We start from the raw sequence: 17,661 nt of genomic DNA on the forward strand, positions 1-17,661 counted from the left end.
TGAAGTTGTAGACATGTAAAAAATTGGTCTTTGTTAATTGATGCAATACTTTCATTTGAAAGGCATTATCACTACCAATATAAAAGCTAAACTAGATTCTACTCTGGGTGAGATGACTTCTTCGTTATCAACAGTAAAATATTGGATAGCAGGGTTTGAATAAGACCACACGACCTGCGAAGACCAGAATCACAGTGGTCGACCAATTGAGGTGATGTCTCCAGAAATGTTGAAGAAAATCCACAAAGCGGTACTGGGTGATCGTCGACTAAAAGTGCGTGAGCTAGCAGATGTAGTAGACATTTCAAAACGAGCCGTTTATCACATATTAACTGGAAAATTGGACATGAGTGAGCTGTGCGCAAGATGGGTGTGGCGCAAAAACTATTCCATCTACAAAGAACGTCATGGCGTCGGTTTTTTAGGATGCGCGTGAAATAATTGTCATTGACTCTCTTGTGAAAGGAAAAACTATGAATAGAGTATTATGCGAGCTTATTGCAACTTTGTAAGTGAATAAATCAAGCAAAAACGGACGGAATTATCTAAGAAGTGAGTGTTGTTTCATCAAGACAATGCACCAACTCACACATCGATTGCAATGGCCAAAATTAATGAATTAGAGTTTGAATTGTTATCCTATGCAACCTATTCGCCAGATTTAGCTCCCTCGAATTATTTTCTGGAAAAATGGCTCGGTGGTCAAAGGTTTTCCAGCAATAAAGAGGAGATCCTTCCAATAGAAGGAGAAAAATAGTTCAACGTCACGTCATCCTGACCGTAGTTTATAGTCAAAGTAGCTATAATTCAAGTGAACCACGAACCTCCGAAACGGAAATGGTACATAGAAACGAAGAATGTTCCTCCTGGTTATATGAGTTAACTTCCTAGCTCGCAATTTTTGCAACATTATTCAGAATTTGGTGCGGCTGTTGAAGTGGAAAATATGTGTTTCTACAAAATAGAAAATTAATAATATAGGTGGTATTTCTCCTTTTCAAACTAACAAAACAGATGGGGGAATTATAAAGAAATTGATTCAAATTATTTTGGTATTGATTCATATACTGTCACTAACTCTTTTTTATTCTTATATATGGAAATTATTCATCTTATTTTCCCATTTTTTTCAGGGATACACAGTAGCAATAGCTTAAAAGGGATGCGGCTGAACGTTCCCCGTGCTGTACGAGTGGGTCATTCAGTAACTCTTGGTTGTGAATACGACTTGGAAGGCTCTCCACTTTATTCAGTGAAGTGGTATAGAAACAATGGAGAGTTTTATAGATACGTACCAAAAGAAGAACCACCAACCAGGGTATTTCCTTTACCAGGACTACATGTGGACGTGAGTAATGCTTTTTTCTAATTGGAATAATATTTTTAAAATAGTGAGAAAAACGTGAGGATGGAAATATTTCAGAATAGTCTCATTATCATCAATAATACCGCTAAATTAACTATATGCATAGAAAATAGAAAATTGAAATATTATATCACGTACTTTTCTTCATTATTAAGTTGGAGAGCTGAACATTTTTACACTTTTTCTATACTCTTGCCACCTTTCCGGAAGCTTCCCGATGCCTTTTCCATCAAAATTCCTTGGCTTGCCACGTAACTATTCGCGCATTGTACCCCCGCTTTGCTTTCAAATCGTAGTTCGCCAAGTGTCTTTTCCAATGAAGCATTTCCCATTTCCCAGCCCAATTTATTCAACGTTACTATCGTAAGACCAGTTGTATGCGGTCTGGTGTTTTCTTCCAGCAATATCGCACTAGGATTGGGAAAAAGCGTCGTTTTGATATGTAGACAGTTTTTACCGTGCTTACAGTTAGTTTTTTAGTGAGAACAAGCTTTTTTTCGGTAAAGTTGTCAAAACGCTTTGTGGAACTGTTGCTACGTAGATTAAACCATAATCTAGTAAGATCATATTTGAAATAAATTTTAATAAGTTAAATTCCATTGAAAAATGCTTACAATACCATAAAATTACTATTTCATTGGAAATAGTTGTACATAACAATCTATTGTGTGTGTGTTATTTTTTAGAGCTTTGAAGTCACCTTAAGAATTTGATTGATTATTTTAATTGTATACACCAAATGTCAAATGATGACATTTTTAGGTTAGAACATAACATTATAGCCATATATTATTTAAACAATTTCGCCTCTAAAAATATGACAGATAAAATCAATTTCGAATTTACGAAATGTTCAACGATGCGATTAGTCGATGTAAAAAACCATTTTTAGGTTAGAATATGAAATTACAGATGAAATTATCGGTACTCTCTTAAAAATTTTATAGATAAAATCATTCCTTTTACAATTCATCCATTAATTTACAATTTTACAAGTATTATTCTACTTTCTTTGATTATCAGAAGTGACCAATATCTATATTATCTTCTTGTTAATAAATTAGTTAGGCTGGCTGAATACTATCAAGATTCAGACTAAAAGAAAAGGTATATTTGTGACAATTAACAGCTAATGTACCTGTCAAATTTAATAATATATTCCTTATTTGTGTTCACTTCGGCCAATATTTATCAAGATGTTACTTTTATTTGAGTTTTGTAAGATTTATTGGAAATCTCTGGTAACATTTATTTGGCCTTTGATGATACTTCCAATTATAGTGTTGAACAATTCTCCTGCCTTCAGATGTATCTATGTGGTGCTGATTATGTGTGTATATTGGATCACTGAATGTATTCCACCACCTCTAACATCATTATTGCCCATGGTGCTATTTCCATTGATGGGGATATTGAGTTCCGATAGAGTCGCCGCTAACTACATGAATGATACCAATATGATGTTGATAGGAAGTATAGTTATTGCCATCGCTATGGAAGAAACCAGGCTACACGTGAGAATCGCGTTGAATATCATTAACGTAGTGGGATGCAGTATAAAGAGACTTCATATCGGATTGTGTTTAGTGACAATGTTTATTTCCATGTGGATTGCAAATACAGCTGCGACTGCTCTGATGTTACCAGTAGTAGAAGGTACATTGCAAGCTTTACAACTACAAGGTTTGATATCAATGTGGGAAATTGACGAACAGCTTCCATCTCCCAGTCCCAAGCCAGCAGGTACAGCAACAGCTCCAACAGAACTATCGGAAGACCGAAGACCATCAAATATAACGATGTGTTATTATATTTCAATAGCCTACGCTTCACTAATAGGAGGAACTGGTTGTATTATTGGATCAGGTGCGAATTTAGCTTATAAAGGACTGTACGAGACAAGATTTCCACATAGCCCTGGAGTAGAATTTGCTAAATGGATGATGCTTAACCTTCCTCTAATGTTGATAACCATTTCATTCTCCATATTATGGATACAAATTTGGTATTTGGGATTATTCAGACCTTATTCGAAAGCAGCTAAAGATATTAATTTGGGTGCAGACTCTGAATCCGCAGCAAAAGAAATAATATCCACGCAACTGAATCAATTAGGACCCGTCAGATTTGAGGAAATTGTTGTTGCTTTTTGCTTCGTTTTAGCTGTAGTTCTATGGTTTTTCAGAAGACCTGGTTTCATTCCCGGGTGGCCACATTTGTTCACTGAGCTGAAAGTTGGAGATGCTGTTGTAGCTATCTTTGTATTATTTTTATTCATTCTAATGCCCAATTTCCCAGACTTCATATACCTTAGAAGCTCAGACGAAGCTAAAAGGCCTACATCAAATTCACCAAGTATCGTTTCCTGGAAAGTTATTGAACGCAAGATGCATTGGGGATTACTTTTTGTCCTTGGAGGAGGTTTTGCTATGGCAGAAGGAGCTAAAACGAGCGGAATGACCAAACTGATAGCTGAATCTCTGAAATCTTTTCTGGAAAATGACAAAATAGTTGTTATGATAGTTTGTTGTGGAATGGCGGTCATAATCACACAGTTTCTTTCAAGTAACGTAGCTTGCGTTACTATCGTGACACCAGTAGTGCTGGACATGTCGGTAGTCGCTGGATTACATCCTATGTACTTAGGTATGAGTGTCGCCCTTGCTAGCTGTTACTCCTTTCTGTTGCCAGTATCTACTCCACCGAATGCTCTGATCGCGGGACCTTCCAGGATAAAAGGAATCGAAATGGCTAAGGTGGGATTAGGGCAAATGATCCTAACTCTTGCAGTTCTTCTGATCGTTTACCCCTTCTATGCACCCTTAGTTTGGGATATGGATATTCTACCTGACTGGGTAGAAACGGATAAAGAAGAAAAGCCATAATTTGTAATATTGGTCAATTATATGGAATATCTAAATTTTCTGTTGTTGATGATACCTTATCGAATTTTTGTAATGAAATAAATATTAATTATATAAAATTTATTGTATATAGAAAATGTTTATTGTCATATTTAGATATAATAAACATTTATGCATCGTGAGTTTTATTTCTTTCCTAACCTCAATCATCGTAAATTCTTATGCCTATTTCCCATTGAGAAAGACGAATGGAAAAGTAGATATTGGTTTTGAAGAAAATTTCTACAGGGTGAATTAGTAATCAGTTTCTTGTGGTAATAATTGGAGCACATATATATATATATATATATATATATATATATATATATATATATATATATATATATATATATATATATATATATATACCTAACAATGAAATTAATTGTATATCAAAGGATAAAATAAAAGTTCAATGCTTTCATCTGGAATTTGAGTTATTGGTCGAAAAAAATATGTTTATATAGTTCCTATTCATCTTGGCAATTTCTTAGTCCCTGAAGAACGTTAGAAGGTAAAAGTGAAAATTTCATTAGTCGCTTACCCAAAATAATAGCAAACAAATTATTAGGTGGCGTAAACAAGCTCTGCTGACTTGAATGAAACAACACTGGCAACATTTTCATGAAATTTCCAATTTCCAGAAAGCCGTAATTGAAATTGTTTGTCGACCTAAAGGACTCAAAAATTATTTTCAATTAGTATTGATCATATTACCAATTTTAGTTTGCGTCAAGTTTATTGAATGTACACTCAGTGACTGGAAATAGAAGCAATAATTTATCGACATCAAGAATGAAATTCCAAGGAATATACATGTGCACATCGATAAATTGTTTTTGTTACCTTATTCCAAGCAATTTCGACTCCATGGATTCACTACCCAGAGTCTAAGGAGACTGGTGAAAATTGGACAATATCCTTCACATTATACGAGGTGTGATTATAAAATAATGACATTGTTGTGTAACTATTCATTGTCCTCTTCAATATACAGGGTGTCGCACGACGAGTTAAAAGTATCTCTATATGTGGCAAAATACTTATAGTAGAATAATGAAAATTCCTACGTTCGGGTTTTCGGATACGATTTTTTCAACTAAAATATTTTAAAAGATGACCGATTTCCGGTTCTATCTCAGTTGAAAAGATCGTATCCGAAAACCCAAGCCTAGAAATTTTCCATTTACAGATAGTTTCAACTCGTCGTGGGACACCCTGTATATACCTCTTCTATCCCTACATCGCTCCATGTCAATCTTCAATTGTTCAAAATAGTATAAGAAAGCTTTTCCGGTCAGTTTCTTCAGGATGAGCGCCGCCTTTTCTTGCTCAGCTTCAATAGTCTAAAATCTTGTTTCTTATTTTAACACAGATTTGATTCGTATGACGTTATTACATTTTCTAACAAGTTTGAGTCATTTTTTAATCGCATTTAAAGTGTCAATACAAATATTTCTGTGAGTTTCTTGTTATTCGAATGTGACGATTTGCTGTCAAGATTGAGATTAATTAGAGCATTGGTTTATATATGATGACACACCAGCTCATTTTATTGTCAATTTAAGAGATTTTCAAACCGCCAATAGTCGAATGAGTTGATCAGACGAGGAAATAATCCCTTACCGGACCTCAAAAAATGATTACTTTCTTTGGGGGTATTAAAAGAGTCTGTTTATTTTTCTTCAGTTGATTTCCGAGAAGAATTATCACAGACAAATGAAATTTAATGAAAAATTATCATTAACTACTGGCCAGAGTCGACTTCAATTTACGGCGAAGAATCATTTTGTGCCTAAGAGAAAATGATGATAATTTTCAGCATTTTCTTCAAATTATAAATATTAATGTTTTTTTTACTCTGTTCTACTCTGAGGACTTTTAACTCCTCAGGGATTCAATTTGGTATATAGGTGAATTGCCACAAATCGTCATATTTCAGGCTCCTCTATACACATCTGCTCTGTATTGGTTCTTATGCGGGACACCCCTGTAGAAAGTTCCAGTCGTATGCGTGATTTATGTGTAATTATTACACATAATGCTTGGGAGTTTTTTGAGAAATATTTTATATTTATTATAAGAAATAAATCAAGTGACTTGAGTTATACTTACACGGCTGTTTATTAAAAAAAACTATTAGACAAGTTGTGAGTTAAGCTCACAAGTTGTAAAAAAGAAAACTTATAAGTAACATAAATTGACAGTTTTGTTTCAAACCGAAATGAATCATTAAATCTTATTCTCCCCTTTACAGTCGTAAAGGTGTCCTCGGAACAGAAACAAAAGAAAATTAAAGCAAAAGGACGACGCGGATTCAGCTCCTTTGGAGAATTCATTATTAATCACTATTCTCTCCGCTACCGTTACTTTTTCTCATAATTAAAATTTAATTTTCTTCATTCGTTCGACCACGCAGTTTTATCTCGGAAAAGTTAATAATTTGAGTATTATTGAAATTGTAGAGACCTACATTAAATCTCAATAGATTACAATAATTTTTATTTATTCATAAAAAATTACATAGAAAGTTTTATAATATTAATTTCCCCGGCTGGAGACTCTTCCTCAGGAAGTGGTATTCGGCCTCAGTTATAGTACATATATAGGGTAAACAATACATAGAGGAGAGTGCCCAAAACCCGACCAAAATCTGTTTGTTAAAAAAATATAGAAAATAGTAACAAATTATATTTTAAAATCATCTAATATTTACTTTGGAATGTTAAGCATTATTCAACTTCCACTTTAAAAAAATCCAATTCAAAATTACTACAAAAAAAATTATTTTATGAAACCTTAGACTTTCTCAATTTGTGATATGGTTGCCGAAACCGGACCCCTTGTCAATTAAATTGAACGATGTTAACATTTAATAAAAAAAGGCTGAAAAGCTGGAAACACCTTATGAATTGAATAAAACTTGAACAATCTAAGACTATTCCTGGATACGATTATCCAAATTAATATTTATTGCTAAAAAATCTATGAGAGAAAATGCAGTTGGTTTTTCAACAATAAATCAATTTCGAAGATAGAAATTTTTTCAAAAAAGCTTTTTGTGGGGGTCATCAAGTACTTCAACGTAATATTAATTAAAACTTCTTCCAACAAAGGGTACAGCTCAAAGAGGTTGCATACATTTTTTCGAAAAAGAAAAAAGAAGAAGTCTTATTGTTGTTATAAATCAGTCGACTCTTATGCAAAAGTCTTTCGACAGTGCTCATTTTAAAGGTTCTTCTATGTGCCTTGAAAAAGATCACTGAAGTTTTCTTCAAAAATTTCAAGTTATTTGAGGTTATCAGTTTTCAATTTTGTAGTTCTCCTATACTTCAACGAGCAATCACTCTGTTATAATTGAATTTACAAAGGTCCTCAATAGACGATTCTGCTTTTTTTGTATTAGCTACACTTTCTAGCTTGATAATTTTGCTGATAAAAGAAAACTTTTTAAGTTATTCATGAAAAACTATGAAAAAATATGAGTTTTTTCAATGAAAAATGAGCAGTTTCAATCGTTAATAACTCTAAAACTACCAACTTCATCAAACTTGCTTAGAATTAGTCAATTTATCCATCTACGAGATTATTTTGAGGAAATAAGTTCATTATTATTATTATTATTATTATTATTATTATTATTATTATTATTATTATTATTATTATTATTATTATTATTATTATTATTATTATTATTATTATTATTATTATTATTATTATTAATTATTATTATTATTATTATTATTATTATTATTATTATTATTATTATTATTATCATTATTATCATTATTATTATTATCATTAATTATTATTATTATTATTTTATTGATATTATGAATCTAACATTCATATCAATTTTCAAAAAAATCACCCCTGATTATCAAAATTCCATGGGAAATTGGTACCTATCCTAAAAAGATAAAATGATCCCATGGTGCGGATCTAATAGAAGTGAATTACAAGTAGTATTAAAAAAAGCTGGTACGTGGTTATCAGCTTGAGTTTAAAAATCAACGAACAACAATGCAACATGGAAAATAGTGTATCGTAGCTAATTTTTGTTCCAGTACTACACGGCCCTTAGAGTATATTAACATAATTCATAGAGTATGCTGAAAACCCACTCATATGAAACTGGATTTTTTGACATTCATAGTAGTTTTATGGTAACGGTTTCTCTGAAAAAAATTTTAAAATAAATTTTTTTCACTCTTAGACTTTCCAGAATCATCATATCCAATCAATTTTCAATCAACAACTATGACCTTAACTTTTTTCAGTACCTTATTCTGTCAAAATATTCTATAAAACCAGAGAATGGATTATTTTTTGCAGTTAATTTTCGTCGGTTGTTCTTTATCGGACTAATGTTATTTTCGAAGAAATCCGCTCTGTCATTCGGCTTTGTGTTGTTTTTGCGGTATTGGTTATTAGTGCATTGTGAACTCGGAAGTTATAGAGAGGGATGGCAAATTGAAGCTCCAGCTGGAGAGTGCCAACACACCAGTTAGTTAAGAAAACAATGGTGCCCCGATTCCTTTCAAAAAATAATAATTAATATTCACGAATCGATTAAATGTTTAGTCACGAATTTGATTTAAAATAAAATAGAGCCCGGCTCAATTAATAAAGGTAACAAGAATTATATTTGATGTACATACTTCATAATAGCTGCTCGTTCCACGTAATTCCAAATTGTCTCCATTATTTCCTTTCCTAACTGAGAAGCTGATGAATTGTAGTCTTTGTTTTTAGCTCTAATACCTTCAGAACATCTTCCCATATTTTTTATAATGTTTTGTCTTCCATTCTATTGTTTATTGTTCCAAAATAGTTTTGTCTTCTCAAGTAATATACCAGCTGAGATACTGTGAATACATGCTTACTTTGCATCAATTTCAACTAGTATGTCTCATATGGCTTGTCAGTCTGCTACTATAGCCGTATAGACATTAAGTTTTGTTTGTAGTTGAAAATAAAAATAAAAATTGATGACTATCTAAATGTGATTTGAGAGTTTCTAAACTAGAATTGAGTCAGTAATGGATAATGAACAGTCAGGATATTCTTCTTGTTCATCCAAATAGGGGATTGATTATTAGAAATACTTCCTTTTCCTTATGATATAGCACTGTAATGACGGTCTTACATGCAGGTCTTGAAACCAAGCCCAATTTATATATACAAGGGCAGCACTGACATGTCAAATACGACAGTACTATCATGAAGTTTTATATTTTTGATGGTGACTCAGATCGTGTTGTCCATGTGTACCATGTTTACAAATTTACGGAAAACGTGTCCACCATTGTTGGCTGCGAAATAAGTACTAAATAACAAATTTGAAACATATGCTGAATACAGTGAAATGTTTCAAGCAATTACCGACATCTCTAGGTCAAGCCAGGTACTTTTGAGATTATCCTTGTAAATATATGAACAATTTATCCAATTCCGTACAAAGTAAAAGTATTCATAAATAAGATATTGGAGAAATGGAGATTTGCTTCAAAAATGGCAATTGAATCTCAAAATAAAAAAGCAAAACCATTTTTTTATTTTACTTCAAAGCAACTGATATGTTTTAGTTTATATGTTTGCTCATATTTCAATTCGCTTCAGACATTTCTTTTGCATCCTCTAATTCATCTCTTCTATACAAAGAAAGCGAATTGTGATAAATATGTAACAAAAATTGTTATAATAAAAGTCTAGATAATCTGAGGTGAATTCGAACGTGTCAAAGAAAGACAAGGAGTAGTTTTAGGCGTAGACACGTTCTGTGGCAACGAAGTTGATCGTATTCAAGCGGAGACAGTAGAAAATTTCAGGTCCTGAATAATAATGATTATTAATTAGAAAGCTTACGCTGTTTAATCACTCCCAAAAAGCCATGCTAAAAAGAAATTAATTTTCTTTATCCGCCCAGTTGGTTGTTTTCACCTTTTAATTGACGAATTATTTTTTGGATGCTCTTGCGGCTATGCAATGGCGGAGCAATATACGATAACTTTGTAATAAAATATCGTCATCATTATTTACAGAGGGAATATTTTGATATAAACTGTGATATATTCAATTTAATTGTCTGTTTTGATTATTGTTCATGTTTGTCTTGATTGCGTTTCAACTCTAGATCATATTTTTTCCCGATGTTTATTTTTTAGATTTATTATTTAGATTATTTAGATTTTGCCCATTTTCTGAAATTTCCTCTTCATGAAATCTTATTTTGTTTAAACAATTATTGGGCCAAATGATTAGAATGTAGCAAATGCTTGTAATATACGGTACATTATTCTAAACTTGAGTAAATTCAATTCAATTAAATTCAAGTTTTTGAGTAATAGTTACCGTTGTAAGCTCATATGAGGAAAGTTTTCAAGAAAGTTTTACAAGCACAAACAAAAGTTAACTAGGAAGAAACACAAACAAGCTAAGAAAACATAACTAAAGCTAGAACTGGCTAATCGGCAGAAGATCGCAGTTAACAATGGAAAATAAGATACTCATGTATAAAATCATCCTAAAACCACCAAGATACTGCAAAGTTTTCAATCTAAAATACGTCGCATAATAGCTAATGCTCCATGGTTAATAAGCAACCACACATTACACATAGACTTCGGTATTCCAACCATGAATGAAGACATCAGTGATGAGAAACAAAAACCACAACGAAAACCATCAAAATCCACTAATATCCAAGTTTAAAACTGATCCAATGGAACAGAGAAGATTGAAAGAAGAAGACGAAAAGACCTCATAGAGTGATCTACGGAAAAACATAAGTGGATACCCTCTACCTCAAGTCATTTAGCCAGAAACCATATCGTTTAATTATTACTCTGTATTTTTTTGAGTAGATTGTAAATATGCAATAAAATTTAAAAAAAATATTTACCATCAAATGTCCTTTACTATAGAGTATGATAAAATGGATTATGATAAATATGAAAAACCTAAAGTAATTGGAGCATAGGTCACACTAGCAGATTTCATGTTAAATGCCCTATGTCATAATTTTCATTTCAACTCTACCCAGGTAAATGCCTAGATAGGAAAACAGCTCCATGGTCATTCCAAACACTTGAAATCCTAATGAAATGACAACTTGTTGTCCTCCCAGCTTACGCAACTCCCAAGGATTTAAGAAGGAAGAGGGTGGTTTAGTGGGTGAGAGTCCCACACAAATTCACAGCATTGCACCTGCCCATTGTGAGATGGCATTAGCTTCCACCCCACCTCAAGACAAAAAAAAACACTTGAAATCCGGACAAGAAAATCGACGAGGGTTGTTACTTCAGTTTTGAGATAAAAAAGAAAAAACTCAATCTATAATTGAATATGGCTTTAGTGTTCTTCAAAATATTGTCTATCAATATCAACAATGTGACAACTTCAGAAATGTTAAAGAGAATCTACAAAGTAGTACTGGATGATCATCGACTGAAAGTGTGCGAGCTAGCAGACATAGAAGGCATTTCAAGAAGTGCGGGTACATTGCAAATAAGCTGTGTTTGTTCAAAACGGAAGAAAAACGGGTCATTTCACAGAAATAGAGCCGAATTTCTGCGCGTTTTATCGTATCGGCTCCCACCGGCGCGTTTGAGCGAAAAAATTAAATAGAACGGCCGCATTTGGCTAAGAAAAAAGTTCTGTTTCCTCAAGATTTAATCCCCTCGAATTGTTTCCTGTTCTCAGGCTTAAAAAAATGGTTCGGTGATGAAAGATTTACCAAAGATGAAGAGGTGATGTATGCAGGTATATATATATATATATATATATATATATATATATATATATATATTGAGGAGCTTGACGATTCTTATTATAAAAAGGGTATCGAACTTATTGAATATCGCTGGGGAAAAAGTATGGAGCTAAAAGAAGATTATAAATTAAAAAAATTACATAATACTCGTGAAATCATCATTTTAGTGATGACCAGTTGAGCTGATCTTTTCCACGAAGTTTGGTACGCGATGATATGATAATCAATTTATCAAGAACCTGTACCTAATTTCCAATTCATGGATGTACATTGTTTTTCAACCGAAGTATTGATTTTGATTTGATTCTTATTTTCTAATGAAGTTTCTTCGTCACGATTTCTTACTAATAGTAGCCGAGGAACTATACCTGAACTAAAAAATAATATACGAGACCTGCAATTAGTCACTTTTTTGGAATTCGTTTGGACGAGTCGATTTGGCAAAAGTTAAGTTATGATGTGAGAGACTAGAATTATTTGGTATAATGTAGATAATAACAAAATAAAAAAAATGATAAACTGCTTATACACAGAGAGCATACCGGTCAGTTATAGAAAAAGCTATGAAGCCTAGAAAGGTTTTGTCTTGGTAGGACGTAAATTTTCTTATTTCCATTTCTAGATCTTCTTCATACGTATTGCGTGCTATTTCAATGTAATTTTCATAGGTGATGATGCTGGGGATAACTTCGATTACGATAAGATCATCTGAATAGAGGGAAATAATAATTTTGAGAAAAAAATGTATACCAATTTTATGGATATTTGCAAGGAGAAGTATAAAATACAATTTCTTATATATGCATTGTATACGTCTATATCTGTAGTTCTAATATATGTCACATAAATTTTTTGATGATGTTGATGACAGGAAAATTCTCCACACATCCAACATACGATCGTATGTCGGTGTCAGCAGCTCCTTTATATCAGGAATATTTAATTTTCCACAAGGGCATGATATATTATTTTTTCTTTTTTCCGTCGGAAATGCCTCAGGTTTTGAAATGAAAAATGGAACTCTAACGTCGTTTCTGAAGTAAATAACAATCGATAAATCAAGCTACCGATGAAATGTATTGGCATGCACAAATCGCAAACGGTCATGAAACACTTGACATCTCTATTTATTGAATCCTATGGAAAACGCTTCATTTCGTTTGTCGTTCAATTTGATAGAATATCATGATATGTTTTCAAGCAAAAAGGAACCAGAACTTCCTTTCCAAGTCTTCTATATCTTCTCTGTATATTTGTTCAAGACTCTTCACAAGTTTATAAAGGAGTGTGTGTTTGTTTAATAGCTGAGCATTTTTCCACAACAAATATCTCTCTACGCCGAAATGGTTACCCTGTAGAACACTTGCATTATTTGTTGTCGTGTCTACTGTTTGTCAAGAACTTCATAGACTAATCACTAGAAAGCTGCGGACGCTGGAATACAAAATAACGTACAAAATGTTATTTATATGATTTTATGTTATTTTGTTCATTTTTATTTTTAGATATGACTAGAATTGGACTGCAGATACCTCTTCAGTAACTCAAACCTAATACAGATAAAAAATTGGGTTTTGAACAGGTCGAAATGATAATCATAATAATAATGGCTAACACTCCTAATGGGATTGCGCCGCAAACATGTTCTCTAGATCCTATAGTTGAATGCTACTAGCTAGTCGTTTCTTAGATTACTCTTGACAGAATATTATATGCAACGTTTAATAGAGTGATCCTTCTATAGTTACTGCACTGGTGTGAATATAATTATAATTTGTCTTACTTCCCATTCTTTTGGTACCCTTTCCTTGAACCTTATTTTCCTAATTAGTTGGTATATTTTTTCTTGAAGTTTGCTTCCTCCATGCTATCAACTCTATGCTTAGTTCATCTTTACCTATTGCCCATGTCTTTATGATTTCCTCAACTTCTTCTATATTGTTATTTCTTTTGATAAGGTTACTTGAACATTTTTCTCCTGATTGATTATACGAGAATGTATTGAAAAATTCTTAGCCTACTATAGAACCAAACAAAATTTCAATGGATACATCTATTACAGCGAACCTGCAACGTCTCTAGACCTTTCAAAAAAAATGTTTCTTCTTGCTCTGAAAACCAGACCTCCACAGCTTTTATTACCTCCTTGTTGGAAGAAACTTTACAACCTTTTAAACTTTTTATCAGTTTAGGAAAGAGATGATAGTTGGAGGGAGCCAAATCTGGTGAATAAGGTTGTTCTAGTAAATCAAACCCTAAATCACGAATTTTTTGCATGGTGATACTTGATGTACCTGTATTTAAAACTAAATAACTTCTAATGAGTTATTGTTCATTGCTATGGTAGCGCAATATTTTGTTTATGCAGTTTATGCATGGAACTGGTCTAGGCTAACTAGATATAAATACATCCTAGCACCCTAGTATCCTAGTACAAGCAACATTGTACACATTAGACCTGTAGCTACACGCATGTGCAGAAATGAATAAGATCCTTTCTTTCGTATTTCTTTCGTCTTTTATGGCAAATGATATGGTGAATCTATACTTATGTCAAAATTGCAATAAAATCTGAATGTATCTACCGTCGAAGATCCCCAGATGCTATTAAGGTTTGAGCTCTTATCTTATGTTAACTGCAACAATTTAGGATAAACATTTGCCAGCAAACGAGTTATTTGATACTACTTCAAATTGGCCTACGCAATTCGATTTAAGAAATGATAAATTGTGACCTTTGAGATTGTAGCAAGAGAAGCTGCATATTGTCGTAACGTAAAAATATATTTGTGCCATATGACCATCAGCAAAACGTGAAAGGAAAGTTTAGTTGCTACAAAAACACTTTTTCATGGATTCTCTGTGTAGATGTGGAAGTTTTTTTTGCGAAATATTTTGCTCTACTTCATAACAGTTGAGCACACATAGAAACAAATGTTCAATTACAGTGAAAAATATGGTTTCAGCGAAAAGATCAGTACAAAGACTGATTATGTAATAAATGTGATTGCATAAAATAAAAATGTTTTATTTTGTTAATTAATGATTCTATCAGAAAAATAATAAAATTAGTGTTCCAGGGTTACATTTTATGCAATCAAAATAACTTTTCTTAACATTAATTTCCAATAAAACTTAAATTCATAAACTAGTGTGGTCGGAAATAAATCCAATACAGCAACCTCGTCGTCATACATTCCACGTATTATCACGCTCTAATTAATCTCATCTAAAGAGGAAGCTAACCAATGACCATTTCGACAATGATTAAATCAAACGAGCTTGTCGGATCAAATTGCAAATATGTTCTCGGTTAATTTATGTTTTAGTACACTATTGGTACATCACGGCATAATGAAATAACAGCAAATCAAATGAATTTCGTTCAAGTTAAAATGATGGAAGTTACTTGACAAAATGTTTTAGTTGCACGTAATAAGAAATGAAGAGTTCAAAACATGATGATAACACTAATTCATACCACCATCTGAGAGTTCCTATGAGGATGGTCCCAAAACAAACAAAAATATATTTATTTCTCAACGTATCTCCTGCTGTATTTAATTAAGCCAAAACGTTCAAAGATGGCCGCGAAACTATCGAGTCGCATGATCGTCGACTGCGATCCAGTATCACACCAAACAACATAAGCTGCGTAAAAACTCATTTTGGAGAACCGTACAGTTTATTATCCACGAACACCTTCAATATCGCGAAATAACAGTTCGAAAGTTTTCCAAACTGCAAAAATTCATAATTAAGTTTGTCGCCGCTTGCTGGAGCAATACGGGGCGGAGAAGAGGTTGTTTTTTACCGCGAATCTTACCCAGATGATCATGGAAACAATATAACAATCCCGAAAGCAAGGTGTCGTCTAAAGAATAGAGGAAGGGACGGCAGTTTCATAGATGCTGCATACTACTCTAACCGTCTGAAATCGCACGTGAAATTAGGTTAACGCTCGAAACGGAGGTACAGCGTGAAGTACGATTCACTAGAATTTATAGAATCATTATTATTATCATCTTTATCCAAATTATGATTATTAAACGCTTGCAGATTGCCCAAGTCTGTACGACTATCGTTAACCTCACTCACAAAGCTGATGTTCATACTTAAATTATTTAAGCTTTGCGCATTCACAATTGAGTTATTTTTTTTTTATCTATTCAATGCCTTTTGACTCGAAAATATGCATCACACATGGCTACTAAATAATAAGAAATGTGATAAAATACACACACACTTAATAAACTAGAGATCGGATTAATCAGACCCATAATAAAAAAAAGTATGGTTGCCTAAGGGGTTTTGGGCGAAATACTCGAACCACGCCGTTTTCCCCGTGCAATATTTTGATATATTGTTTACAAATACCTTCTCTTATTTTAGTGCCTTCAAAAAGATTATCATATATCCCAGTTTAATAGGGAAGTAGAGAAATTTTTTTTAACCATGCATTTGATGAATCCACCTTGTAAATCCAATAACAAATCGAGGACTATGAGGTCGCTGAACACTTTCCATTGATGCTGTTCATGCGATATTAATTCCATCACCATAGACATTATTAATTCATGGTTCTCTTAACAATTTATCAATTATGGGTATAGATGAATTCTTATTCTTGTTATGCCATAAAATAGATTAAAAATCATTTTTCGACGACTCAACGGTTAAGCCTCATTTTGGTTTTGTTATAGAGTCGATTAATTGCTTCAGAAAATTTTGGAATATCAGGAGAAAAGTACAAAACACTCTTAAACTGAACACAGTGTTTACACTACCACTACACCAACAAACACGATTACAGTGTCTGACGCGCGTTTCTATAACCAAGTTCTTCAGAGACTGAAGGTAAACTGTTTACCAGTATGAATATCGCCAACGGTTCCAGAAATTCTAACTCAAAACACTCTGGAGTTTAAACTAAGCTGGTTGACATATTTGTTCCGAAATATATAAAAAAAATTTCAATTATTGTAATCTATGTGGCTGAATATTTAACCTGGCAGCAATATGGCACAATAGAAAAAGGCGGAATCGAATAACTATTCATAATAAGGCTCAGAATAAGTTGATAAAACAAAAAACACGACGGTTGATATACTCACGACAGAGGTAGATTCGACAAAAAATTATAAGATGGGATACAAAATTGGATGTCTGTCGATTTAATTATACTTTCTTCTCCACTCGTTGGTTTTCTTCTCCACTACTCTTTGTAATCCTTTGAGAACAGTTATATTATATAAATCTCCGGCACTGATTAATTAGACGATCGATATCTATATCTGTGAGTTTTAAAACAATCTAATGAGAAGCTATTTTTCACAAGGGTTCAGCAAGTTCTTTGTGAGATTCTCTGAGGAAATTCTAGATATACACTGTCAGACATTATAAGAGAAATGACCAGCTTATCCACATTATTTTTTCAATAAATGAGTGAACGTTGTTCGCAAACAAAACATTACTTTATACTCCAACCTTTTAGTAGTCCTCTCGATTATAAAGCCTCTTTGAGTTTCTAATCAGTTAAGTTTTGTTTATGAAAACAAGCAAAGGATTTATTTTCTAACTTCAACACCATACCTAAGCCCTAGCTAATGGACTGTGTG

At 32.9% G+C, this 17,661-nt stretch overlaps 1 protein-coding gene across 1 annotated transcript in view; it reads left to right on the forward strand.

Annotated features, from left to right (window-relative positions):
- Window positions 1-214: 214 nt before the first annotated feature.
- The window catches only part of LOC130450598 (uncharacterized), an 85,507-nt gene continuing 68,060 nt past the window's right edge, over window positions 215-17,661 (forward strand). Inside the window, exons 1-2 of the mRNA XM_056789067.1 lie at window positions 215-350; window positions 1,134-1,348. Of these exons, the coding sequence (XP_056645045.1) occupies window positions 215-350; window positions 1,134-1,348 (351 nt within the window). The remainder of the gene's footprint in view (window positions 351-1,133; window positions 1,349-17,661) is intronic.

Source organism: Diorhabda sublineata, chromosome X (genome assembly GCF_026230105.1).
Source record: "Diorhabda sublineata isolate icDioSubl1.1 chromosome X, icDioSubl1.1, whole genome shotgun sequence".
Classification (NCBI taxonomy): Eukaryota; Metazoa; Arthropoda; class Insecta; order Coleoptera; family Chrysomelidae; genus Diorhabda; species Diorhabda sublineata.